General features: G+C 52.4%; 2 protein-coding genes across 4 annotated transcripts; one reads left to right on the top strand and one right to left on the bottom strand.

Moving 5' to 3' along the window:
• The first annotated feature begins 2,644 nt into the window (after positions 1 to 2,644).
• ZNF500 (zinc finger protein 500) lies at positions 2,645 to 10,951 on the top strand. Of its 3 annotated transcripts, none has more exons than XM_030300507.2 (6): positions 2,645 to 2,818; positions 3,478 to 3,976; positions 5,624 to 5,807; positions 6,024 to 6,088; positions 7,100 to 7,211; positions 8,994 to 10,951. In XM_030300507.2, exons 2-6 carry the CDS (start codon positions 3,575 to 3,577, stop codon positions 9,677 to 9,679), a joined length of 1,449 nt encoding a protein of 482 aa, XP_030156367.1. In that variant the 5' UTR covers positions 2,645 to 2,818; positions 3,478 to 3,574; the 3' UTR covers positions 9,680 to 10,951. The 3 variants fall into 3 exon arrangements, with proteins under 3 accessions (XP_030156367.1, XP_030156370.1, XP_030156369.1); XM_030300510.1 differs by having other exon boundaries at positions 2,704 to 2,818; positions 7,103 to 7,211; XM_030300509.1 differs by having other exon boundaries at positions 2,704 to 3,381.
• A 1,438-nt stretch (positions 10,952 to 12,389) lies between these two features.
• CE3H16orf71 (chromosome E3 C16orf71 homolog) lies at positions 12,390 to 26,769 on the bottom strand. The gene is made up of 9 exons (XM_030300506.1): positions 26,552 to 26,769; positions 23,638 to 23,811; positions 22,333 to 22,461; positions 19,408 to 19,920; positions 17,582 to 17,696; positions 15,655 to 15,793; positions 14,290 to 14,433; positions 13,823 to 13,921; positions 12,390 to 13,043 (listed from the first exon to the last, which is right to left on the bottom strand). Exons 2-9 carry the CDS (start codon positions 23,758 to 23,760, stop codon positions 12,770 to 12,772), a joined length of 1,536 nt encoding a protein of 511 aa, XP_030156366.1. The 5' UTR covers positions 23,761 to 23,811; positions 26,552 to 26,769; the 3' UTR covers positions 12,390 to 12,769.
• Between the last annotated feature and the right edge of the window lie 14 nt (positions 26,770 to 26,783).

Raw genomic sequence — 26,783 nt, 5'->3', positions numbered from 1 at the left:
GAGCAAATGTGAGCTGAATCGATGCTTTGTCTGTGACGATGGAACCATGGCATCAGTCTGAAGGGAACTTCCCCTCTGTCTTCCGAGAAGCATATGTGTGGGTCGTTCAGTTGCTTGCAAACTTCTGTGAGTAGGAGGCTGCCATTTTAACTCAAACGGTCTTGTAGACTCCATAACCACTACGAAAACAAGCTACAGTTATAAGTATAAATATAGCGATATGTGTGTATAACGATAAATACTTCTCATTCAGACCACGAACAATGCTTGGGACCTTAGTAGCCCCGTGGGCCTCTTACAGGAACTCCACGGCACCAGGCATCTGAGACCCACGCACTGAGACCACGTCCTCCATCTCCGAGTAGCTACAAGTCATGAAACTAGAGCTGATGCCTACGGAGCATTTGTCACGTGCTGGATGTTGTCACGGGTGTTTTACAAACGTAATCTCATCTAATCCCCTCTCTCAGCTCCCTGAAGCTGTGGCAATCTTCATTTTACGGGTGCGGAAGGCAAGGCACACCTTGTTGATAAGTGGTGGAGCCAGGATTCGAAGCACTGGCTTGGTGTACGTCTTGGGAGGCCCCAGTTCACCCCGATTCACATTTGTTAGGGGCCGCCTGTTTGTGTCTCCCCCCGTAATAGAATTAAGACCGAAATACTAAACAGACAAGCAAGCGTGAAATCCTGAGCAAAGCAGAAATTTGTCCTTTTAATCTCTGTCGGTTGTAGTCACTGAAAATTGCCCAGACAGGAGAAGGCCAGAGCCTGGGTCACTACATAGACTTGGTAACTTCTGTGCATACGGCTCTGAGAAGGAGATGCCTGGTTCCCACAGCTAACCAGGAGGCAGTCAGAAAGGGGAAGGCATGGGACAGCTTTGAAAATGCTGGCGTCCCCACACCTGTCCCCTTCCCTAGATGCAACCCAGCACGTTCTGCAACTAGATGATGGTTGTCAGCCCTACAGAACTTGCTGACTGTCCCTCAGATTCTCCACCAGCCTCTTCTGTTTTCCTCCTTTTCCCTCTCCCATTTTATTTGTTCTGTCTTCTTCCTCTCCTGCTATATGCTCCCTGTGACTTGTTCAAAGTTCCCCTTTGCCCATTCTGTTCCCAAAGCAAATCAGTTGGCAGGCCTCTTGTGTTGGACTTAAGTACCAGTTCTCTGAATAGCTCCACATGTTGGTGTTAGTTTATTCTTAACATCCCCGCCTGTCCTGACCAGCACCCTCATGTTGAAGAAGAAACTGAGGCGTATATCTTCCTGCCTTTCTTCAGACCCCACCACAAGGCTGTGGTGGTCTTGAAGGCAGTCCTGTAATCTGCTCTTAAAGATGCCTCCCACTCGGGGGGCGCCTGAGTGGCTCAGTCGGTTGGGCGTCTGACTTCGGCTCAGGTCATGATCTCGCAGTCAGTGAGCTCAAGCCCTGTGTTTGAGCTCTGTGCAGATGGCTCAGAGCCTGGAGCCTGCTTTGGATTTTGGCTCCCTTTCTCTCTGACCCTCCCCAGTTCATGCTCTGTTCTGTCTCTCAAGAATGAATAAATGTTAAAAAAAAAAATTATTTTAAAGATGCCTCCCACTCGGGGAGAGGCTGTCTCCAGAAATAAGTCATAGGCATCCCAGTGCCTTGTTCCGCTTGGTGTGCTCACAATAAAAACTGGATGCTGGATGTAGCGGGGGAAATGAAACATGAGACAGAATGCAGAGTAGGAGGGGGAGAAAAGCTAGTGGGAAGATGGGGTTAGGTGCTAGGTCTGGGGATGCCAGAACTAAAGGACTCAGGAATGGCCTGGTCCTTATGTCAGCGATAATGCTGATGGAGCACTTACCATGTGGTAGGCAGGTTACCCTCACCAAGACCCTTTACCTGCTTAAAGGGCCAGGGGCTTAGTCTTCTCCAGTCTGGACAGCAACACCAGGGACCCTTTGTCTAGTTCACTTCCTGTTCATGGTGCCTGCCTGTTACAAAGCAGAGCCCAGTATTTGTTGATTAAATTAACAAATAAAAGAAATCAGCCATTGGTATCCAAGATGCCCCAAATAAGTAACTTTCTGGGTCTTCACTTCTTAGTCTCTAAAATTAAGGAGTTGGACTAGGACAGATGCCTGGATTCCAACCTCACCCCAGCTCTCCACTTACTGAGTGTGTGTGACCTTGGTCTGGTCACTGAACCTCTCTGCCTCCTTTCCTCATCTATAAAATATTGCTAATAGTACCTACCTCCCATCTTTGTTTCAAAGATGAACTGTTAATAAATTGCAAAGTATTTAAAACAGAGCCTGGTACATACAAAGTACTATGTAAGTAGAAACGTAAATTTACAAAATCCCCTCCCACCGTGGACCTTTCTCAGGCTAGGGGAGGGGGTATGGAGGCGACACGGGTAGCATGGCCCAGAAGCTACGGGACCTCGAAACGCTCGCCTACTCACTGAAGGTGCAAGGACTACGATACCCATAATGCTTCCTGTGGTCTCGCCCACGCGGTCTCTTTCCCACGCGCTTACAGGTAGTCGGCCAGGGGTTCGAGGACTACGTTGCCCACAATGCATCTCGCGGGCCTGCCCTTCCAGGCTTATTCCCACCCTCGACAGCCGGCTCAGCTAATGGCGCGAGGACTACATTACCCACAGTGCTGCGGTGGGCCCGCCCACACGGCCTCGTTCTCTAGTACCACAGCGGGCTCTACCCGTGGCTGGAAGAGGACGTAGCTCGGGTTCCGCCTTGTGCAGGTTGTGGGTCTAGGGTCTAGCCGGCCCGCCTGCTGCACTCCCACGCCCACGGTCCTGCCCCCGGCCCGGCCCGCCGCGCTGCCGGTGAGTGCGGGCGCGGAGTCCCGGCCCACGCCGCTTCCGTCCCGCAGCCCTTCTTCACCAGAACCCGGGGTTGTGCTCGGCTTGGGCCACCGCTCACCCTGCACCCGAGGACGAAACCGGGGAAAAGCATGTCCGGCCGGGGAGTCCCTACTCTCTCAGGACCCTGGAGTTGGAGGGGCCGTGGTGACCCATCCACCGAGGGTACCCGGCGGGCTTTCAGGGCTTGCCGAGCCCGAATTGGAGGGTCAAGTCGTGACAGAATCCGCGTCCCCTTGGACACAGAGGGCCCTGGTTCTATTTCCAAGGGGACCCCATCCTAAAAGGGCCAACCGTAGTAATGAAAACTGCACTTCCCAAGCTCTGGCCCCGTTCCAGTCAGTGCTCAAAACCCTTTGCAAATATCCCGGTTAGTCCTCTCAAAAGCCTGTGTGTAGGAATATCATCATCTCTACTTTTTGAACGAGGAATCGTTGCCCTGAGAGTTTAAGTAACTTGCTTAGGAATTACCAGGGGGCTTAGAAGCAAGGACGGTTTGATTTACTTCAGGTCTTTTGCCAATGAGGGTGAGTTGGCTCTGGGGCTAGGGCAGGGCCTTCTGGGTGTGGACACTTAACTAGCCCCACTGCTGCACCCCAAATGATTATGTTGTTTCTCCACAGAGCCCTGAAAACATCACTTCCAGTGTCTGGCCAGAGGTACAGGGAGAGACAGATTTGACCTTTGAGGCACAAGAAAGAGCAAGACTTGCCCCAGACAATGGCGACCACACCTGGTCTCCAGCCTCCACCACCCCTGGAGCAAGACGAGATCTTGATCGTGAAGGTGGAGGAGGATTTCTGCTGGGAAGAGGAGCCTTCCCTGGAGACAGAAGACCCTAGCCCTGAGACCTTCCGCCGGCTCTTCAGGCTCTTTTGTTACCAGGAGGTGGCCGGACCACGGGAGGCCCTGAGCCGCCTTTGGGAGCTCTGCTGCCGCTGGCTGCGGCCTGAATTGCGCACCAAAGAGCAGATCCTGGAGCTGCTGGTGCTGGAGCAGTTCCTGATGGTGCTGCCCGGGGAGATCCAGGCCCGGGTGCGGGAGCAACAGCCGGAGAGCGGTGAGGAGGCCGTGGTCCTCGTGGAAGGGCTGCAGCGGGAGCCCAGGAAGCAGAGGCAGCGGGTGAGGTGGGGGGCACTTTGGCCCTAAGGTGCGGAGATGGGGCCCCAACACCTCAGGGCTCTGCTCCTAAGATCTGCATTTGGAGATTCCTTGGGCTGTGGAGCCCGCGGCCTGCCTTGGCCATTGGGAGGACCTGGGGCTGCCTGTACCTGTGAAACAAAGGAGGCAACTGCAAAGTGTTTCTCAGCCTTGGCCGATGGGTGTAAACCTGTCGATTAAGCACATGTAGCCCCACTGGCTCTCTTTGAACTGTGTGGTTTGGTTCATTCACATCACCCCAGCGTAGGTCCTACACAGGTTTTGATGGGAAAGAGGCTGGAGATCTTCCAAGGCAGGGCCCTGGGGGTTGAAGAGATTCCAGAAGGAGAGGAGCATTGGGAAGAAAGAGCAGGGGCTGGTGGGTGTCCCAGTTAGAGCTCCCCCCCACCCCCAACCTCTCCAGAGCTGCGCTGGCCAGTGCAGTGGCTACCAGTAACATGTGATTTTTTTTTTTTTTTAACGTTTATTTTTGAGAGAGAGACAGAGACAGAGTGTGAGCAGAGGAGAGGCAGAGAGAGAGGGAGAGGAGAGAATCCCAACCAGGCTCTCTGAGCTGACAGCCTGATACAGGGCTCCATCTCATCAACTGTGAGATCGTGACCGGAACCAAACTCGGGAGTTGGATGCTTAACCGACTGAGCCACCCAGGCGCTCCCACGTGTGATTTTTTAAATTAAAACTAAATAAAATGTCAGGTGTAGTTCCTGAGTCACACTGGCCACATTTCAAGGGCTCAGTTGTCACACGTGGCCAGTGGCTACTGTACTGGACAGCTAAGATATGGGACACTTTGTTGTCATGGAAGGTTCTGTGGACAGCACGACTCTAGAGCACGCTCCCAACTTCTTGTAACCAAATTGGAGTAATAGGGAAGTCTTAACAAATTCTTCTTGCTCAGATTAGGTTAGTCCTACTGCATAGCTCTTAGCTCAGATTGGATTAGTTCTTTGGCATGCCTTTCCTCTGTCTCTATGCACCCCGTAACCTCTGGGGACTGTCTCTTCTTAGAAGTGTGGGATGTTGAGCTTGATGCAGCGATCCCTGGCACTGGTTTTAAAGTTTTCTTATCCCAAGTACTGTTGCAGAGCTCAGCAAACGCTGAGACCCAAGTTGATCGTGTTCACCTGTTCTGGAATTGGGACATAGATGGTCTCAGAGCACTTGTCACTGACTTCAGGAAATGTAGCACATGCTATAGTGTGAACTTCTGAAATGAGATCTGATTCAGGGCCTTTCTGGTCCAGGGTCTGTGGGGAACACCAAGGAAGGAGGGGTAAGAGAGTGCAGTGTGATGGGGAGACAGCGGAGTCTCACTCAGGGGCAGAGCAAGCCTCCGTTTGTCCAGGTTGGGAGCCTGACCTCTTCCCAGCTCACCTTCCTTCTCCCAGAACAGTCTGGAGGGAGGACTCTGTGCGATGGGGAGGCCTGTGGGGGCAGACCTGGGGAGGTAGCCGGCGGGGGTGGTTGTGGTGAGGCACAGCTGGGGGGAGCCTGGGAGCCTGGGAAGGGAGCATGGCCAGGGGTGCCTGAGGCAAAAGTGGTTGGGGACCTTGTGGGTTTTCTCCCAAACTTCTGGGAACTGCTGGGCAGATCTCCATCTGCATGCAGGGCCTGGAAGTGCTCCCTGATGATGTACCGCCCCACGGGACAGGAGAACAGTGCTTGAAACACCAAGTGGAGGCGGAGCCAGAGGAGCTGTCTCTGGAGGAAGGGTCTGGATGCTCCAGCCAGCAGCCCCCAACCCAACTGAGCCACACACCAAAGGGGAGCCCCCAGCTCTGGCCAAAGAGGGGTGAGTCGCCATCCCTCTGGATGAAGGAAGCCCTGCAGGGAAAGGAAGCAGAGGGAGGAGGTTGTCACAGGAGGCTGGGCCACTGCATGTGGGAAGGACAGGTTCCTGCCCAGGACTGAGCGTAGGTGCAGAGTAGTTGGCCCTGTCTGGGCCTTTGCTACTCTTTGCACACCTGGGCTGTGTGGCCTTCTCTGACCACGCTGTGTCTTTCCCCAGGCCCAGTGGCCTCCCAGCATCAGGAGACGGCACCGGCCACATCCTTCGGTTCATCCTGGTCCCAGGTGAGTGGGTGTTCCACTGCATCCCTGTGTGTCCCACGCCCTTGTTACAGGGACACTTTCTCCATGGCCAGGTCCAGCTTTCGGAGGTGCTCCTCGTGGAATGACCCCTTTACCCTTACTTTTACCTCCTGGAAGTCTTCTCTCTGGTGCCATCTGGGTATTAGGTGTGTCGCAGAGGATTCCAGGGCTTAGTTGTGGACTGGGGCAATTGCTTCAAACCTAGCTGGGCGCTAGATTCTTGGGACCTTGGGCAAAAATATAGATTCATCCCCCAGCCCTGGCCTGGAATCAGAGCCTCCGTAGCTTGTTTAAATAACAGCTTTATTGAGATGTAATTCATATACCACACAACTTGGCCATTTAGAGTACTCAACATTTAGTATATGTATAGAGTTATGCAACTATCATGATGGTTCTCAAAACATACTCCTCTTCAAAACACCCGGTACCTGTTAGTGGTCCCTCCCCACCCCTGTTCCCCAGCCCCTGATGGTCTTCTTTCTGTCTCTGTGCATTTGCCTCTTTTAGAGGCAACCCTTGCTTGGGTTTTAATGTGCTCCTCGGGTCACCGTGGTGCTAGATTTGGGAACTACTGGCCTGGAGGCATCCTGAAGTTCCCAAGACACCCGACTCGGGTCCCAGGGCTGGTTCGACCTGAGGCAAGGCATGTCTAACTCGTGCCCCTGAGGAGCATGGGCCCCAGTGGCTGAGCGCGCAGTGGACCAGCTGCTCCATACGGTGGCTCTGTCCTTGGTGTCTCTGGGCCTGCAGCAGTGGGACACGGCATGGTGGTGACGGTGTCCTCCCAGCTAGCAGGATTCCGCTGTTCTGTGAGCGGAACTTGAGGAGCAGGAGCGGATGACCGCATATGGAGAGGGATGGTGTAGGAGAGAGGCAGTGGGGGAGGCAAGCAGGATCTGCCGTTGTGTTACAGGTGGAGGGGGTGGGTGAGCCCGCTAGGCCGGCCGCATGAAGGAGCCGTGGCAGGGGACTGAGTGGGTTGCACTCCAGCAGGTGCCGGTGACCTTGGAGGACGTGGCGGCATACCTGTCCCAGGAGGAGTGGGAGTGCCTGGACCCGGCTCAGCGGGGCTGCGTCTGGGATGTGCTGCCCGACAGCGGGGGTAACGTGCTCATCAGTGGCATGTCTGTGACGTGGGCCAGTCTCAGGGAGGGTGGCTCCTTCCCTTAGGCTGGCTGTGGCCCACTTGGCATCTCCCAGGCCGTCTCCCTGCCCAGTACCGTTCCTGTCTCTCCACCACTTACAGAAGCCAATCCAGCAGTTGTTGGACTGCAGTGGCCCAAGGAATCCCTGGGGAGCATGTTAAACTAGGAACTCACACCCCGCACCAGGTTGGTTCCATGGGCCGGGCACACTCCCTGGAGAGCCTGCTCCGCACCCAGCTGAGTGCAGCCTGCAAAGGCAGGGTTGCTAGAGACCCGTCAGAGGCCCAGCTGCAGTGGGGAGAGTATGGCTGCTCAGCTCATCCCAGGCAAGTGCCCAGAGCTGTCCTGGGTTCCTCCGTCCACACGGCTCGTCCAGTTTCACTTAGCCTCTGTGCCGCCCGTGACCCCTGTGGGTAGAGCTGCTCCTGGCAGGGCCTTGGCCATCCACAGCCTCTCCTTTCCAGCCCTGTCCCCAGCTCATCCCCCAACACTGTCTGGTTTTGAAGGAATTGAGGTGCTTGTTTGGTATCAGTTGGATTTCTTCAGAGAAACAGAACCAATTGTGTGTGTGTGTGTGTGTGTGTGTGTGTGTGTGTGTGTGTGTGTGTGTGTGTGTGTGTGTGGTGTGTAAGTAAAGGCATTTATTTTAAGGAATTGGCTCATAGGATGGTGGAGGCTGGCAAGCCTAAAATCTGTAGGGCAGTCCTGCAGGCTGGAAATTCAAGTGAGAATTGATGTTGCAATCCTGAGTCTGATGTCTGCAGGGCAGGCCAGCTGGCACAAAACCCAGGCAGAATTCCTCTTCTGGGAAACCACAGGTTCTGCTCTTAAGGGCTTCAGCTGATTAGATGAGGCCCATCCACTAGTACTGAGGCTGATCTGCTTTACTTACAGCTGAGTGTAGATGTTAAGTAGAGAGTATAGCAACCTGAGAGGAGTTTTTTAAGTATATTTATTTAGAGAGGGTGGGGAGAGAGTGTGGGGAAGGGGGAGAGAGAGAGAGAGAGAGAGAGAGAGAGAGAGAGAGAGAGAGAGAGGGAGAGAAAGAGAGAATCCCAAGCAGGCTATACGCCTTCAGCACAGACCTTGATGCGGGGCTTGCATTCACAAACCATGAGGTCGTGACCTGAGCTGAGATCAAGAGTCTGATGCCTAACCGACTGAGCCACCCAGGTGTCCCAACCCAAGAGGTCGTTTAGCTTGGCTGTGGTGCCATTGTTCGGTTAAACACCAAAACACTGTTGACATTGGGGCTGGATAATTCTGTTATGCCATCCTGTGTGCCATAGGGTGTTCGCCAGCCCCCCTGGCCTCCACTCACTAGATTCCATTAGCAACACTCCACTGCCTGGCTGTGACAACCAAAAATGTCTCCAGACATTGCCAAGTGCCCTCTCAGGGCCACCATTGCCCCCGGGGTTAGAATCCCTGGCTTAGAGGCTAAAAGCCTAGACTCCAGAGCCCACCCTGTAACTTACTAGCCAAGTGACTCTGGGTAAGTTCTTTAACCTTCCCGTGCCTCAGTTTCCTCATCTTAAATGGGGCCATAACAGCACCCACCTCCTTGGCGTGGTGAGGGTTTCACGAGCTGCTGCCCATGGTTAATTATCTCCATCCAGGGTCTGACAAGCACTTCCTGCTGAGTGTTCTGAGGCTCCGCCCAGCCTTTGCTTTCTTTCTTATCAGGAGCCTCCCCTGGCCCCATGAAGGCCTCAGGGACTGTGCTTTCTCTGTCTCAGGGCTTGGGCTGCAACTTGAGGATGGAGAGGGTGCCAGGCAGGACGTGCCGACGAGAAGGGAGCAGGACCGAGAGCTGGTTGGGGGCATGACCAGGCCTGAGCAGTCTCTGGAAGGAGGAAGACCCCGGCGGGGTGAGAAGCCGTACGCGTGCCCTGAGTGCGGCAAAGGCTTCAGTAAGACGTCCCACTTGACCAAGCACCAGCGCACACACACTGGGGAGCGGCCCTACAAGTGTCAGGTGTGCGGGAAGGGCTTCAGTGACCGCTCCAACTTCAGCACGCACCAGCGGGTGCACACGGGCGAGAAGCCCTATGCGTGCGCGGAGTGCGGGAAGCGCTTCAGCCAGAGCTCCAGCCTGGTCATCCACCGCAGGACACACACTGGCGAGCGGCCCTACGCCTGTGCCGAGTGTGGAAAGCGCTTCAGCAATAGCTCCCACTTCAGTGCACACCGGAGAACGCACGCGGCTGAGAAGCCCTTCGTGTGCCCGGCCTGTGGCAGGGGCTTCCGCCGGGGCACCGACCTCCACAAACACCAGCGGACCCACAGCAGAGAGCAGTGCCCCCCAGGCCAGCGGAGCCCCACAGCACGGCTCCGGGAGGCCCCTGGGCCAAAGCCTGGCCGCCACTCATTGAACTGTCCATTTCCGGGATCTGTTTCAGAATTTCGAGGTCACAGTTCATGAAGCTGCTGGAGCTGTTTCTGTTTTGGAACCAAAATCCTAACCTTAAGGCATTTCACACTGATCCCATTTGCCCCTGGTGTGGGTCCAGCTTGTGGCAGTGGGACATTTCAGGTGCTCAGGCCCAGGGAGGAATCTGGACACGGAGTTCGGCAGTGACGGCTAGACACCAAGCCGGGTGTACGTGGGTCCTGGGGCTGCTGTACAAATGGCCACGACCCGGGTGGCTCAGCACCACAGGGACGGACTGTCACAGTTCAGGAGGCCAGAAGTCCAAAACCAAGATGTGGGCAAGGCTGCCTCCTTCTGGAGGCCCGGACGGAGAGACCATCCCAGGCCTCTCTCCTGGCTTCTGCTGTTTCCGGTGTTCCTGGTGTCCTTGGCTTGTGGCCACAACACTCCCATCTCTGCCTCTCCCGTGTCTCTGGTGTCCTCTTGTAAGGGCACAGTCATTCCGTTTAGGGCCCCTAATCCTGAATGACAGCATCTTAACTAATTACATCTGCAAAGACCCTGTTTCCAAATCAGGGCACATTCTGAGGTTCTGGATGGACATGAAGTTGGGGGACACTCATCAGTCCACTTCAGGGAAACCTCAGTGGCTCCCATTCCTTACTGCATTAACATACCCCAGCCTTCCCTGGTCTCCCCCCTTTCCCTTCCAGCCTTGCCACATTTTCAAAACATAGCCTGTGGGGACTTGTTCCGTATCCCAGTGGTGTCAGCGGGCAGTGGGATGAGTTGGGGGTCACCTGCCTAGAGCCACAGCTGTTCTAAAGGACAGATGACTCATGTGAGTACGCTTCCCTGATAGCCCATCTTCCGACCTCCGCAGGCGTGTGAGGAAGCCTGTGGAGACGACTGACATCTGTCCCCACAGCAGGAGCCAGGGCCGCCTTTGCTCCATCCCCAAGCGGCCAGGACAGAGGCAGCGTTGGTTGCCCCACTTTGTCCCTCTGCGGTGGACATGCTTCTGATCTGTGCACATCCACTATCTCCTGGGTGGCTGAGGGGAACAGTATAGAGTACTTGTTCCATTTAGTCATCACTGAAGTCTTGGGGGCAGCTGCTGAAACCACTGGGTTCCGGAACATTCCACGCAGGGAGTATGGCAGTTTCCCATGGCTGGGTGGCCTTGGACCTCAGGCTGTGCTCCATTCTATTTGTCACCCAATCACTGTATATATTTTCACCTTCCAGCATAACCCAGGTTCCAGGGTGCATGACCTACTCTCTGTTTCCCTAATAAACAAAGCGGGTCCTTCTGGCCTCGTGTGCTCTGCCCTATGTGTTCTTTAGAGAAGGGGGCCACTCAGTTTAAGCATGGTGTTTACCTTCTAGGCCAGCTTCCAGAGCTCCAGCACTGCCGGTAACCCAGCTTCCCTAAGTAGCTGCGAGTCTGCAGGCTCACTACTGTCGTGTCCAGGCTGGTGCCAGAGGTGGCCGCCTGCTTCCTGGCCTGGGACCTGGGCCTGTTGGTGCCTCTTCCAGAACATTCTCTCAAGCAACCCTGAGACATACGGCTTTTGTGCCTCTCCTTTTACAGATGGGAAACTGAGGTCCTGAATGCTTTTAGCACCTTGTTCAGGTGGCAGAACTGGTTTTGAGCTCGGGTCTCCCACGTCATCTTCTTGACTTGCCTTACTGGTGGTTCACTGAGTTGAACTTGGAACAAAGAAGTTATTTTCTGTCACTGTGAAGCATCCCAAATTTCTGGCATTTGAAAGGGATAGAGATGGGGGGGAAAGCTGGCCATTGCACTTGACAGGCCGCATGGGTGGAGGTGTGTCACATTTGGGCTTCTGTGGCGGAGCCCCGACCACACTGCATGTGTCCTGGAGCAGAGGGTGAGGGGTCTCTGTGGATGTGCGAAGAGCCAGGAGCGCAGGTGACGCAGCCTGGCCACTTTCCCTGCGGGTAGGCCCACCCGGGGCCTCCTGTGGCCTTGGTGGAACCTGTCTTGCACCTGGCCCCTTGTCATTGGGCCACGTCAAGTGGGGTCTGTGGCCCCGATCTTGGCTATCTGTGGCTGAGGCCAGGCAGAGCCTGCCTTGCCTAGGGCAGGGCTTGATGACAAGAGACCCCTGGCCAGCCTCAACACCTGCAGCAAGCGATGACCCCAGCTGAATGCTGGAATACATTCTTAAATGCTAAGGACCCTGCCAAGCTGCTGAGCCTGTGATGTGGAGAGACTCGAGGTGACTGCTCTTACCAGGGAGCAGGGGCAGAGACAGAATCCTGGAAACAAGTTGGTGAGAGAAGAGAGGTGCCAGAGATCAGGGCTGCAGCCTATTGGGGGCTGCAGGGCTGAGAACCGGAAGAAATGACTGAATATGGAGGACAGTGGAGGATAATGTTCGCAAAGTAACACGGAAGGACGTCGCCCACGAGGTGGGGCCCCGCTCTGTTCCATGGGGACAGTTTGGGTGTTAGGACACTCAGTACTCTATCTCCACATAAAGGTCAGCCCCACCCGAAGTCAGGAAGGACCCTAGAACAGATGTGTGCCTTTGTATCTTGGTTAAAGAAAAAAACAGTCCAGTCTTCACCCCTTTATCAAAAAGTCCATTTGGTGTGTGTGTGTGAGGTGGGGGGTGTGGTATGTTAATGCAAGCACATAAAATAGCAAGCATCCAGGGACTCAAGATCAGGCTAAATTCTCTTCAAAGACCCTTTCAACCTTGAAATTCTCTAAATATGTTTTATTGCAGTTTTAGTTTTAAAAAAGACCTCGTATGATGGAAAACAACAGATGCACCTTAAAGAGAAGACTGCAGGAGCAGTGAACACGCTGGACAGCCCCTCCGTCCGCACAGACTACTGTCTGCGGAATCTCCCTCCAGACGCTTTTCAAAGGAGTTGTCATCACGCTCTGTGTACAAATTTAGCATCTTTGCTCTGAGGGCATAGAATGATCACACCACATTTTAACAGAGGTCTGGGTGACAGCCCCCCAGTCAGAGGGTCCCTGGGCTACATAAGCACATTCTCATGGAAACACGGGAGAGCCAGGGGACCACCAGGGCCTGGGTATGTCGATGGACAGTCGAATCATCCCGCCAAGCTCCTTCTCAGACCCAGTCCTGGAAGCAACTACAGCTGGCCCAGAGGAGGCACCCGGGCCTCCTTGACTGTCCCTGGCCCAAGAGGGTCCTCCAGCTCCCTGGGGCAGCACCTGGTCTGGGTGCTCTGCTTCTCAGCCCGGTGTGTCACATGTTGCTTCCTCCCAGTTCTGGAGCTGGCTGTATCTTCAAGGACTTGAGCCTTCTGGCCACCGGGACCCTCAGTGGCTGGCAGATTGGGCTGAGCTGTCCCCTTCCGAAATGCCCTGAGCTGCTGGAGAAGCTGACTCTTCCCAGTACAGTCCCTGTGACATATGACAAGCAACCTCAACACCAAGTGGAGCCAGACCCCCCCCATCCAGAGTGCTTCCAGAAGCATGTTCACTGGTTCTCAAGACAGTTAAGATTTTGGCCTCTCAGCCCTTGCTGGGTCATAGGGCATGTTAGCATGTTAAAGGCCTGTGGGAGGAAACCTATGTGACACTTCTCAACTCAGATTTTTCTTCTTTTTTCCCATACACCTAATGATGTTCCATTTTAGGGGGAACACTGCCTTTGACTCTGACATTCCCACAGGGTAGGATCCACAGGCTTTTCAATTCCAAAAACTATAGATACAGCATATAAGTCTAAGTGGCCCCATGACCACCATGTGGGGCCTCTGCATGTTGGGGAGTGGAAACTTCTCTGAATTTAACATTGCACTTCTTAATTCACCCTGGCCTTTCCTTTCTAGCTAATAGCCATCACTTTATTCCATCCTGACAACTTCTTTTCACTTCCAATGCTATCAGCAGTAGGGACCAAATCAATTTGGAGAGCTATTTTTTAGAAGGAAAGTACTAATCCCTTCTCAGGAGCGAAGTGAGGTATCCTTGGTGATGTCAGGAGGACAGCAGCCCAGGCTGAGCCCCAGGTGGGCTCCCACGGGCCACCTCCCAGACCACCCCTAGGCCCACACGTGCTGGCCCTGTGGGTGCAAGACAAAGCTGAAAGCACAAACATCAAACGTGCCAGGCTGAGGGCTTGCTGTGGAAAGCAGAGATGGACCATGCCCAGGTGGCGGGAGCCCCTTGGTGGTTACCGTAGCGCCTGGGAGGAATGACGCTCCGGCTCTGCTGGGCCCTGTTGGTCTCCAAGAGCCGCTGTCTCTTCCTCCTCCTCGCTGTCAGAAGAGCTGGAGCTGGAGGTGACGAAACCTTGGTTCACAGAATGTATCCCACGCCACCCGGGCCTCCCTACTGACCCAAGACCACTGAGGTTTCCTGCCAAGTGGTGGAGGGACAAACTCCAGGGCGATGTACCAAAGCCTAGACTGCTGGCTTTAAGCTCTGCCTGGGTTCTGCTCTCCCTGCAGGGAGACCCTGCTGATGGGACCAAGTGGGACTGCCGGCCAGGCTCAGCTCCTGGCTACGAGCACTTCTCCACCAAGCAGTGCTCTGGTACTAGCCCACATGGGCGCTGTCCCACACCGTCCCACCTGTCGAAGCCCCTGCTCCTCCTGAGGCCAACGTGGCTAATGCAAAACAGGGCTGTCACCACTTCCAGTACCTTTCTGAAGACCCAAGGTCCGATGGCTCCGTGGGCCGCAAATCGATGAAGACAGTAGGAGGCTCTGCTGGGCCCCTTAGCTGCAGGCCGCTGGCCAGCCTTAGGCCCAGCTCAGCCTGGAAGCCCGGCTCCATCCAAGCAGTTCTGAGATAAGAGAGCAGGGTTTTCTGAGTCACTTCTGGGTGATTATGGTGTGACCTGTGCTGGGCTCAGGGCTGCCCCCAACTGGACGCCCGCCATGTGCAGGGCACTGAGCTAGGCCCTGTAAGTGCCCTTGTTCTTTTTTGCTCTTCAGAACAACCCTCAAGATTTGGCCAACAATGCCCAACAGAACCATCCATGGTGACTGACATGTTCAGGGTCTGTGCTTTCCCATGTGGTAGCCATTGGCCAAAGGTAGCTACTTAAATTTACATGTTAGCTAGTTGAAATAAACAAAAAAATAAAATTAAATCATTTCCTTGGGGCACCTGGGTAGCTCAGTCATGATCTTGCAGTTTATGGGCTGGAGCCCCGCATCAGTCTCTGTGCTGACAGCTCAGAGCCTGGAGCCTGCTTCAGATTCTGTGTCTCCCTCTCTCTCTGTCCCTCCCCAACTCCTGCTCTGTCTCTCTCTCTCTCTCAAAATTAAATAAACATTAAAAAAATATATTAAAAAATCATTTCCTCATTTGTACGAGACATGTTTCAAAGGTTCAGTAGCCACATGTGGCCAGTGGCTATCAATTGGACAGTGCAGGTCTAGATACTTCTGGACACTGGGTTGCTAGGAACGGAAGCCCACTCCAAGTAGCTCAGGTGAAAAGGGGGATTCAGTGGCTCTCAGATTCCTAAAAAGAGTGGAACAACCAAAGTGTGGGAAGCTAGGCTTTAAGGGATCCTGGTGCCCTGTCCCCACCTCTTCCCTTTCGGCTTCAGTCTTTCTCACTACAGCTGGCCTTTCTCAGCCCTCCCATCCCCATCCGGACACACTGAGACTGAGAATTCTCAGGGAAAGGCTCTGATTGGCCTGGCTTGGGTCACAGGCCAGTGCTAGCCTAACAGTCTGACAAGGCAGGTCCTTGTCTGGGGAAGTCATGTGGATGATGGAGGGAGGGTTCCTATCGAGTGTGCAAAGAGTAGGTGCTCTGAGGCTCGAGTCCCAGCCCTGCCATCTATGGCCTAGACAGGCCAACCTCTGAGCCTCAGTTTCCCCATCTATAACACGGGTATAAGATAATAGCAGCACCTACCTGATCAGATTGTTGAGACGAAATGAGAAATATACATCAAGTGCCCCCCCCCCCCCAGGTAGGCCTAATAAATGCTGCAAGTCCATGGGCCACTTCCACAGAGGACAGGGCTGTAGCTGGCAAGAAGTCCCACCTGCTGCTGGTCTCCCGCTGCTTGGTGTCCTGGGGCATGTCAGCAGGTGCCTTCCAGGCAGAAGAGGCTCTGGACTGTGTGGCACCCAGGAGGGCGAGCCGTTCCATGAGCCTGTCCTGGGTGTTGAGCAGGGTGTGGTCTGAGGGCAGAGCGGGGAGGCTGCTTAGTGGGGACACTGCCCCTGTTTGATTTACAGTAGTCTGAGCTACTGATTCCCCTTGGAATCCTTTGTGTAGACACACACCACCTTGTACACGTCCTCTGCCACTCAGCCCTGTACAAAGACCCCCACCTCCAGCTCAGCAGGGCCAGGGGAGTGGTATGTACACAACCCCCATAAAGAGGGAGTGACTTACTACTAACAGTTTACCTCACTCCTCAGTCCCACATGTCAGAGGGAACCATATTTAACAATTAACACTTAAAAAAAAAAAAAAAAAAAAAAAGGCGGGGCGCCTGGGTGGCTCAGTCGGTTGAGCCTCCGACTTCAGCTCAGGTCATGATCTCACGGTTCGTGAGTTCAAGCCCCGCATCAGGCTCTGGGCTGATGGCTCAGAGCCTGGAGCCTGCTTCTGATTCTGTGTCTCCCTCTCTCTCTGCCCCTCCCCCATTCATGCTCTGTCTCTCTCTGTCTCAAAAATAAATAAACATTAAAAAAAAAAGGCAACAGGATTATCCTCTGTAGATTTTTTTTCACTGTATAGATTGTCTTTCCATGTTAACATACATAGATTCCCTTCATTGGGTTTTAGTGCATTTTGTGCTGTAACTGCTTTAGCTTGACTCCTATAGAATATTGAATATGGGTCATTTCCAAATTTTCACAATTATAAACAGTATTGCAACAAACATCCTTGAATACACACCTTCACCCACTGGGGTGTTTAGGATAGACTTTAGCAGTGGAATAAGTGGATTGAAGGCTTAAGTGCCTTTATTTTTTTTTTTAATTTTTTTTTCCAACGTTTTTTATTTATTTTTGGGACAGAGAGAGACAGAGCATGAACGGGGGAGGGGCAGAGAGAGAGGGAGACACGGAATCGGAAGCAGGCTCCAGGCTCCGAGCCATCAGCCCAGAGCCTGACGCGGGGCTCGAACTCACGGACCGCAAGATCGTGACCTGAGCTGAAGTCGGACGCTTAACCGACTGCACCACCCAGGCGCCCCTTAAGTGCCTTTAAAATAGAGAATGCATTCTGCCACATTGCCCTCCAAAACAGGTGCGTGGATTACAGCCGCTGCCTTACAGGAGAGAGGGTTTCTCCACACCCTGCTGTAAGGCATTAAATTACAAACAAACAAGGAAACAAAAAAACCTTGTTGAAACAGCACCAGGGGCTCAGTCACAGAGGGAGTTTGCTCCGGAACCGGAAGCCGGAACCCACAAACCTCCTTGCTCCTTTGCTTCACTCACCTTTGTGGCCCGGGATGGATGAGGAGGGAAGAGGAGCTTTCCTTTTATTTACAGAACTGCCCAGAGCGAGCCCACAGGTGCAAGGGCAGTAATCACATCCCTGGCTTTCTCGGTAAATGGGGAGATGAATGGAAGCAGAGTTTGCTTAGGAGCTGGGTGAAGAAGCACAAAATGCAGGTTGGTTTGCTCTCAGAGAGAGAGAGGAAGGCCTGAGGGGGTGGGCAGGAGGAAAAGGTGTGGGTCAAGGGTAGGGACCGTGTCTGAAGGCCCCCCTGGTATCTCCAGAGCCTCTTCCACGCCAGACACCAGCAGGGGGTCATATGTATAATGAATGAGTGAGTGAATGAGTGAATGGGTGAAATTTCCACGGGCTGGCACCTGACCTGTGTGGGACCATGAGGGCTGAGCAACAGAGAGGACATGGTGGGCTGCCAGGCTGACCCTATTTTTGAGAGCCCCTAGGAAAGAGCTGCTTATGGGGATGCACTTGGGCCCTGGCGTTCAAGATCAGACCTTGGCCCAGGCGGTCAGCTGCCCACCACGTAGCTCCAGGTTCGCGATCTCCCCTGTCATCTTCTCGCCCTGCCAGACTTTGAAGGATGTGATCCAAATCCCACTCTTCAAGTTGCTGAAATAATTAAAGGAGTGATTAAAATGCAGCCACAGGGTCCTGGCAGCAGGAGTGCCTGCTTCCACAGCTGCCGTGACCAACAGAGGCCATCGTGGGTTGTTTTGGGTTAGAAATGAGGGTTTGGGTGCCTGCCCACATTGGCACGGGCTCCCTCTCTCACCCACACCTCCATTAAGGTGGGTGGGGCCAGCGTCTCCTGCCTTCTCTTTCCTATGCCTTTTTTAGGCAACACTTTGTTTTTGGCACAGAGACACTGTTTGACCTGGAAACCCCAGTGTTGTCTTAAAACTCTTTAGGTTCATACAGGTTTAGAGTGTTGGGAGGTTAAAACGTTTTGCTCTCTTAAGGAACAGATTGTTCTGGGCAGGTGCTCCCACGCAAGGACCTGGAAAAGAGCGCTGGGGGCGTCCGGGTGTGGCGAGAGGAGGGAGGAAGGTAATTGGGAATTGATGTTCCTTGTAGCTCCTTGTGGCCCTAGGGTGAGTGAAGACAGAAGTGTTTGGGGCCAGCAGAATGGAAAGAATGGCTTGTTTAAACCACAACCGATGAGAATGAAATTGGTAAAAATGACCTCCATGTACAACCTGATCCCGTTTTTCTATGTTGTTAAAATTATCAGAATTTGAAAATAAGGCAAAAAAAGGAATTGTGTGATGTTTAAATGTCATGCTGGAGCTTTTGTGACAAGCCCACCTTTCTGGGGACAGTAATTTGGCTTGCACAGTTGACCAGGGCCCACCGATTTTACAACTTTGTAAACTGAGAACAGGTACAGTGGGTTTTTTTCTGTCTGGTAGAGGTGATAACCCCAAAAGTGACAAAAACTTGTTACTTTTGTTAGGATGGTGACCAATTTTGTACTTAGTATAGCAATTTTATCTCAGCACTCCTTTCTTTTTCCGCAGTTTTACAAAATCCCAGTTTCTCATAATCTCTTTGACCTGGCTTTGTCTTCCTGCCGGTTCCCTCATTAATGAGCTAAATACAACGTTAACAGGTGCTCACACTAGTTGTGTGAAAGTGACAGCTTTAAGATTTTGGGAATTGTGCTTCAACAAAGTTTGTTCTATATCTTTATGTGGTTGTCTGTCTTTATAAACATGCTTTAGATTAGTATTCCTCCAGCCCTTCCTTCCTCCCTTCCTTCTTTCCTTCCTTTTAAAGAAGGATGGAGTCTCCTTGTTCTTCCTTATTCTCGTTAACTCTACCTAAGGATGGTCTGTCAGGACCACACACCCACTGAGACAGGCATGACTGATGGCTGGGGGACCTAGGACCATGTGCCTAGGGGCTTAAGGTCATTGCTGTAGACTGAATGTCTGTGTCCCTCAAAAATCCACACGTTGAAATCCTAATGCCCAATGTGATGGTGTTTGGAGGTGGGGCCACCGGGAGGTGATTATGTCATGAAGGTGGAGCTCTTATAAAAAGGCCCCAGAGAGCTCCCTCGCCTCTTCCACCGTAAGAGGGCACAGCCAGATGTCAGGAAGAGGCTCTCACCAGACACTGAATGTGCTGGCGCCATGATCTTGGACTCCCCAGCCTCCAGAACTGTGAGAAACAAATTTCTCTTTAAGCCCTCCGTCTGTGGCATCTGTTATGGCAGCCCAGGTGTAGTGGGCCAGCCCTCAGGTTGTCCTGTGGAGGACCAGCTCACGGCCAACGTGCAGGGGACGCCCTGAGGAAGCACAGGCTGGAAGATGCCTACCTGGAGGGAGAGCACCAGCCGTCCTTCCCGGGGCCCCTCTGGTGGAGTCTCTGGTCTTGGAACTGCCACTGCCGCTGCACAGGGTGCCTCTTCCACTTGACTTTGGTCACTGCAGGCTGGGTCCTGGGCATCCCAGGTGACTTTATGGAGTATGTCCTTCTCAATCATCTTCCTCCTCTCCTTTCGGAGGGCTCTGCGGTCTGCATAGTCTGCGGCCCAACCGGTTTGTGAGGCGGCGCTCAGGGGCTCTGCTTTCAGGTCGCCTTCCCAGGGGGACAGGGTGGCTTCCCCCTGCAGCCCTTGGTGAGGACCCTGGGTGCTGAGGGACACAGCCCCATGGTTGTCTTCCTGCCACTTGGGGGTGTCCTTGGGCACCCTGAGAAGAGAACTGGTTTCCCCACAGCTGTCTATAGGCCCGCCAGGGTCTCCACCTTGCAGAGAGGCAGAAGCCTCTGTCCTTGGGCCCCACTCTCTCCAGGGTTCTGTGCTGGGTTCCACAGGCACTGCACCTGGCTGTGGACAAAATGGGTGTCCTCAGCGTTCTCCAAAACATACTTGAGGGAATTTTTGTGTGTATGCAGTAAAACAGGTATTTAACATAAGATTTGCCATTTTAACCATTTTATCATTCTGTGACATTAAGCACATTCATAATGTGCAATCGTCACTATTTCCAAAGCTTTTTTATCACCCCAAAGAGACTGCACCTTCCCTCCCCCCCAGGCCCCTAGTAACCTCCAGTCTACTTTCTGTCTCTATGGATTTGCCTGTTCTAGATATTTCATATAGGTGGAATCACACAATACTTGTCCTTTTGTGTCCTTTGGCTTAGCTTAGTGTTTCCAAGGTGCATGGAGGTTGTGGGTCAGTACTTGATTCTTTTTTATGGAGTGCATAATATTCCATTGTATGGACTATATTTTGTTGATCCATTTCATTTGTTAGTGGCCATTGGGTTGTTGTTACCTTTTGGCCACCGCAAATAGGCCACACAGCTATTAAGGGGTAGACAAGATGAAACCTAGGCCCTCTGACTCCAGAGCAAGCCCACAGCCTCTGCCCCGATGAGTGAGGACAGACTTTCTTGTCCCAGGTTGGGAAAAAAAAATTCTCCAGGACAGTTGCTGAGGTAATTGTAGAAATGAAGAAAACGCAAGATAAACTCACGTGGACATCCCTGCACCTGAACTAACTAGAGGTCTTGGCAGGCCTGGGAATTTCAGACCTTCTTCTAGGTGTAGCTGAGTGAGGGAGTCATGATGATGAACGTTCTGTAAGATGACCCTGTATCAGTGCTTGCACTGAGATTTCCAGAACTCTCAGCACATAACCCCTGCCTCTAAACTGGCACTGAGACTTGACCAAACTCTAGAATGGCTTCTAGCAGCACACGGCTAGCATGACCCCAGTCCGTGAAAACATCTGCCTGAGAGAGCTCAGTGCTGTGGGGAGAATTCAGTGTTTGTTCCAGCCAACACCTGACGAGAGGCCCCTGACCTCCCTTTCTTTTTTTTTTTTAATTTTTTTTTTCAACGTTTTTTTTAATTTATTTTTGGGACAGAGAGAGACAGAGCATGAATTGGGGAGGGGCAGAGAGAGAGGGAGACACAGAATCGGAAACAGGCTCCAGGCTCCGAGCCATCCGCCCAGAGCCTGACACGGGGCCCGAACTCACGGACCGCGAGATCGTGACCTGGCTGAAGTCGGACGCTCAACCGACTGCGCCACCCAGGCGCCCCTTTTTTTAATTTTTTTTTTTTCAACGTTTTTTTTAATTTATTTTTGGGACAGAGAGAGACAGAGCATGAATTGGGGAGGGGCAGAGAGAGAGGGAGACACAGAATCGGAAACAGGCCTGACCTCCCTTTCTTAAGAGCATTTCCTAAAAAGGGCTTCAGACTCGGAGCTACGTGTCTCTTACAACCCAGAAGCATCTGTCCTGGGCCTGAGAGCCTTTCCCTTGGAATGTTCTCGTCAGGAAGGACATGGCCTCTGTCTCCCTTCTTCCAGGGAGGATAGACTCCTGACTTCCATACCTGCCAGCGGACACGCCTGGCCTAGTCACACCCACGCTGGCCTGCTCTTTGTGATCGTTCACTGCTCTGACTCTAGTGAGCCCTGTTCTCCCCCTCCCTCGGTCTCCCTTTGAAACCCCGGTCACCTCTGCACAAGTCGGAGGGAACTCAGCTCTTTCCCTGCTGTCAGCAGTTACCGAATGAAACCTGCTTCCCCTGCTTTGACGAATGTCTGGCTGTGCTGGTCTGTGACAGCATACCCACTTCCCCTAGTTAATGAGTGACAACTAGTCATAATAATTACAGCAGAGGTAGGCCTGTCTCCCGGAGCCTTTAAGAAGAGCCAAAAGGCCTGATCAGTTGGGGACCTGCCCGGTGATGAAAGTCTATCGATGGGTTCTATTTATAAGGGCAGCAATTAATTTTAAGCATCAAGCCATTTTTTTTTTTTTTTTAGCAGCAGGCAAAAGTTTATTAGAATATAGGATTAGAAAGGAAGAATAGTAGGAAAGCTCTCTTTACAGAGAGGGGACATTCGAAAGTGAATGCCCCAAGCCATTAATTTTAGATAGAGTTTTTGGTCTTACCTGGGGCTCTGGGAAATGAGAAAAGAAGATGGAAAATTTGCTCTGACAGTTGGCGATGACTGTGATACGTGGTTACAGAGTGTGCTTTGGCATTTCTAATTGTTTCTTGTGTTCACCTCACCTCTCCAGTGAGGGGCACCTTCTTACCTCTGAATCCCCACTGTCACCCTTATTAAATCAACAAATGTTTAGGGAGTGCCGCAGTTTTGACCTCTGTGACCCACACCATAGGGTCAGGTGAGAGCGCGGACACCCACACCCACACCCCATTCTGCCCGCAGGGTCCCAGCTTTGTGGATCCCCGGGGCCTGCCTTCTACAGACCTCAGAAGACCCATCAACCGTAGCAAGCCAGGCCCCGGCAGGGTCTTCGGCCAGCTCCTCCGACAGGTCTGGGATCAGGGCAGTGTGATCTCGCTGGAAGATGAACAGCTCCTCTGCCTCGCAGTCCGACTGTGACAAATGAGAGGACTTTTGAATTATAGGGCAGCAGGCAGAGCCAGGAGGGCCTCAGCCTCCGTCTGCCCTTGCCCTGCTGCTCAAGAGTGATCTGGGGAGATCAGCTTTCTCCCAGAGGTCTTTGGCCTGGCTGGTTCCTGCCACTGATTTAGAAAAGGGCTCGGCTGCACAGCCTCGTGAAGTGAGATCCCGGGCTCCAGTTGTGCACATACCTGCCACCCCCTAAGACCTTGAACATAACAGGTGCTCAGATAACACCTGGCACTGAACGAACAGGGCAGCAAGGTGGTAGCTGAGAGAAGAGCCCAGCTCTCCCCCTGGCCTGTAACCTTTAGCCATCACATAAATGACACAGTGTCTTAGCGTCTCTAAGGGGAGAGGGGGCACTTAGAGTCACCAGCTCACCTTGCAAGGATATCTGACGATGAGAACAAATGAGGCTGAAGACATGAAAAGGTACTGGGGTCATGTTATCTACTCTCCGTTAGCTTTGTCGCATGCTGGAAGATACCTGAGGCCCAAGACGCTCTGTTTGTCTTTGTAGGCATCCCAGGAAGGACCCAAACCTGTCAGGTTACTTCTAAATGCCTAGCTGCAAACTGTGAGTTTGGCACCCACTACTAGGGAGCGGCTGCCCAGGGCCTTGTCTACCTTTCTTCATCGATAGGGTCACTGCCATTCTTGTGTGTGTGCACATGCCCACTTTTCACTAGGCGGAGAAGCTGGCACAGCTCATTTAAGACTGAATTCAGAGTCACTCTTGTCACCCAGTGTTCTCAGTTCAGTGTTCGATATCAGTCAGTAGAAACTAGAAACACAATTACGATCATGGGGAGGCAGGGTCTGCCAGGTGTGTAATGTCACAAAGGGCTTCTTATTCTTGAAGAGGCAAAGTAGGCTCCATAAATGTTTGTTGAACGAATGCATGCCACCATTTCAATGCATCACAATAAGCTCTTGGAGGAATTCTCCGGTCATAATTTCAGGTCACTGAAATGGCCCGTAAGGATGCCAAGTATGAATAAATGTATTCGGAGGACAAAAAGCAAAATTATGACAAATGCAGGAGCTGATAAGCTCCAAAGCTGTTCTTGGGTCAACACTGTGCTTGCCATGGGAAGAAAGGGCAATCGGGGCCCAGGAAAACATAGGAAGAAGGCGCTTGCTTACCAAGGAGGAATCGGAGTCCAGAGATGGGAGCTGCTCCCTGACGGCCTCAAGGATGGCATCCCAGGGCCCTGTCTGGGAGGCCCAGGGAGGTGGGGACTCCTCATCTTTGTCCTGGGACGCCATGAGGACCCAGGCTCCAGGGATGCTGCTCAGCGTGCCATCATCCAAGCAGCCCTGCAGAGGACACAGGGTGAGGTGAGAGGGTTCCAGGGGCCAAGGGCCAAGAGCTCAGGGTGGGGCAGTGGGAGAGGGCTGCCTTTTCAAAGCGTCTACCACCCTGTGGGGGGTGAAAACAGACTGCCAGACCTCCCATTGGTTTCCCTTCTGGTTCTCCAGGTTCCTGTTCCTGTTAGTCAATGTGCCCACACGTGTGTGTGTGTGTGTGTGTGTGTGTGTGTGTGTGTGTGTGTGTGTGTGTGTTTGAACAACACAGGTTGGAACTGCATGAGCCCACTTATATGCAGATTTTTTTTCAATAAATGCAGTTAGTACAATAATGTATTTTCTCTTATGATTTTCTTAACATTTTCTTTTCTCTAGCTTATTTTATGTGGGAATACTGTATATAATACATGTAACATACCACATGTGTTAATCGTCTAATGATGTTATTGGTAAGGCTTCTGGTCAACAGTAGGCTGTTGTAGCTAAGTTTTTAGGGAATCAAAAGTTATACGTGGAGGTGTGCCTGGTTTGCTCAGTCAGTAGAGCATGTGACTCTTGATCTTGGGGTTTTAAGTTTGAGCTCCAAATTGGGTGCAGAGATGACTTAAAAATAAAATCTTAAAAAAAAATTTTTTTTTAATGTTTAGAGACAGAGGGAGCATGAACGGGGGAGGGTCAGAGAGAGAGGGAGACACAGAATCCGAAGGAGGCTCCAGGCTCTGAGCTGTCAGCACAGAGCCCGACACGGGGCTCGAACTCACGGACCGCGCGATCATGACCTGAGCCAAAGTCGGTCGCTTAACCGACTGAGCCACCCAGGCGCCCCTAAAAATAAAATCTTGGGGCGCCTGGATGGCGCAGTCGGTTAAGCGTCCGACTTCAGCCAGGTCACGATCTCGCGCTCCGTGAGTTCGAGCCCCGCGTCAGGCTCTGGGCTGATGGCTCAGAGCCTGGAGCCTGTTTCCGATTCTGTGTCTCCCTCTCTCTCTGCCCCTCCCCCGTTCATGCTCTGTCTCTCTGTCCCAAAAATAAATAAAAAACGTTGAAAAAAAAAATTAAAAAAAAAAAAATAAAATCTTAAGGGGGCACCTGGGTGGCTCAGTCAGTTAAGCGTCCAATGTCCAACTCTCTCTCTCTCTCTCTCTCAAAAAAATAAGCATTTAAAAAAAGATTTTATTTTAATATTTATTTATTTATTTATTTGGAGAAGGGGGAGGGTGTGCATGAACGGGGAGGGGCAGAGAGAGATTGAGAGAGTGAGAGAGAGGGAGGGAGACAGGGGATCTGAAGCGGGCTCTGTGCTGAAAGTGAAGAGCCCAATGCAAGGCTTGAACCCACGAACCATGAGATGATGACCTGAGCTGAAGTTGGACGCTTAACTGACTGAGCCACCCAGGTGCCCCTAAAAGAAAGAAAATCTTAAACATTATATGTGGATTTTTGACTGCGCGGGGTATTGGTCCTCCTAAGTCCTGTGTTCAAGAGTCAACTGTATGTGTGTATGTATATCTATATATATCTAGATGTATATATCTATACCTATAATATATAATGTAACCATATACATACATATGTAGGTATATGTATATGATAAATAGAATGATATATGTGTATGATATACAGATTATGTAAGGTATTTATATCCCAAGTAACATAAATCCCATTACTATCTACATTTTATAGACTCAGAGAAGTTACATTGTTAGTAAATGGCAAAGACAAAATTTGTAGCAAAGTTAGAAGGGATTTCAAGCCTCACTACACTTTACTGCCCCCCTTACAAAGGAGTCCCCAGGAAAGTTTTTTTCGAGTCACCACTTAACCCCTGACACCCAGGCACTTAACCAGCCCCTTCCATCTTTTGTACTCCTACCAGGAGAAGGCCTGGGCCCTCAGGGGTCAAGGTAGCTTTAGGAATGTGGGATGATGGTACTTCAGAGCCAGTGTCTGGACATCCCCTGCAGCCCCCAGATATAGCCCACTGTGCCTATACTATGAGAAGAGAGCACTTCCGCCCTAGCCCTGCCTGGCTATTACTCTGTGTCAGGGCCCCCATGAAGGCAGCAGTAGCAGATGTGAGTGGTGGGGTACTTGCTTTTGTGCTCACAGAACCTGGAGCAGGAGCTTGGTGCACCTTGAACTGTGAACAGCAGGGTGGGGACGCAGCTCATAACACATCAGCGGATGTTTTTTGGAACCGGGCTCTGTAGGGCAGACTGTAGCGTAACAGGATCACCAGATATTCTAGGTTCTTCAGACAGGCAAGGCAACAGGGTAGGGAAAGGCATTACAGGTTGCAGCAAGAACATGTACAGTGGCTCAGAAGAGTGAAAATTGCCCAACATGTTGGGGTAAGAAAGTATCTGCTGCGAGAATATGCGGTGATGACAGACCAGATCGCGGAGGGTCTTGAACACCACGGCGAGTTCACTTTATCCTGCTGACTGGGGTTAACGCCTAAAGCTAAGCGGCGGAGCTGCTCGAGTCTCCTCCGAACCCTGGAGCAAATTCGACATCCGTTTCTTCGCTGCAGCCCGTTAGCCCCGCCCCTATCCCCGCCCCCGCCCTTCTGGCCTAGGAGCCCCGTTGTCCTGACAACTGGACGCCAACAGCCTCCCGGACCAGTCTTTTAAATTCTAAAGCTGGGAAACAGGAAAACACGTCGCTCGTCTTCCCACCCGTCCCCACCCACCCGTTTCCCGCCCCCGTCCCATCAAAATCCCGACATGTACCTTCGGAGGCCACTCACCTCAGGCCTCTACCTCCCCTCTCTGAGCAGTTTTGACAGGACTGTAAACAGTTCCCAGTGCGTTCCTCCGTACCCGTTCACTCCCCCGGGCCGCGGCGCAACTACTGAGGCTGTCGCCGCCTTTGGAATCCCCCCTCGGCAGTTTTACATTACTGGACTGCCAACCGCACTTTTTCCCCCCGCTCCTCTTTCGGGACTTGGCGCGTCCTGCCTCTCTTGAAATAGGATTGGT

Source organism: Lynx canadensis, chromosome E3, assembly GCF_007474595.2.
Source record: "Lynx canadensis isolate LIC74 chromosome E3, mLynCan4.pri.v2, whole genome shotgun sequence".
Taxonomy (NCBI): Eukaryota; Metazoa; Chordata; class Mammalia; order Carnivora; family Felidae; genus Lynx; species Lynx canadensis.
This window is presented reverse-complemented; position numbering and strand designations above follow the sequence as displayed.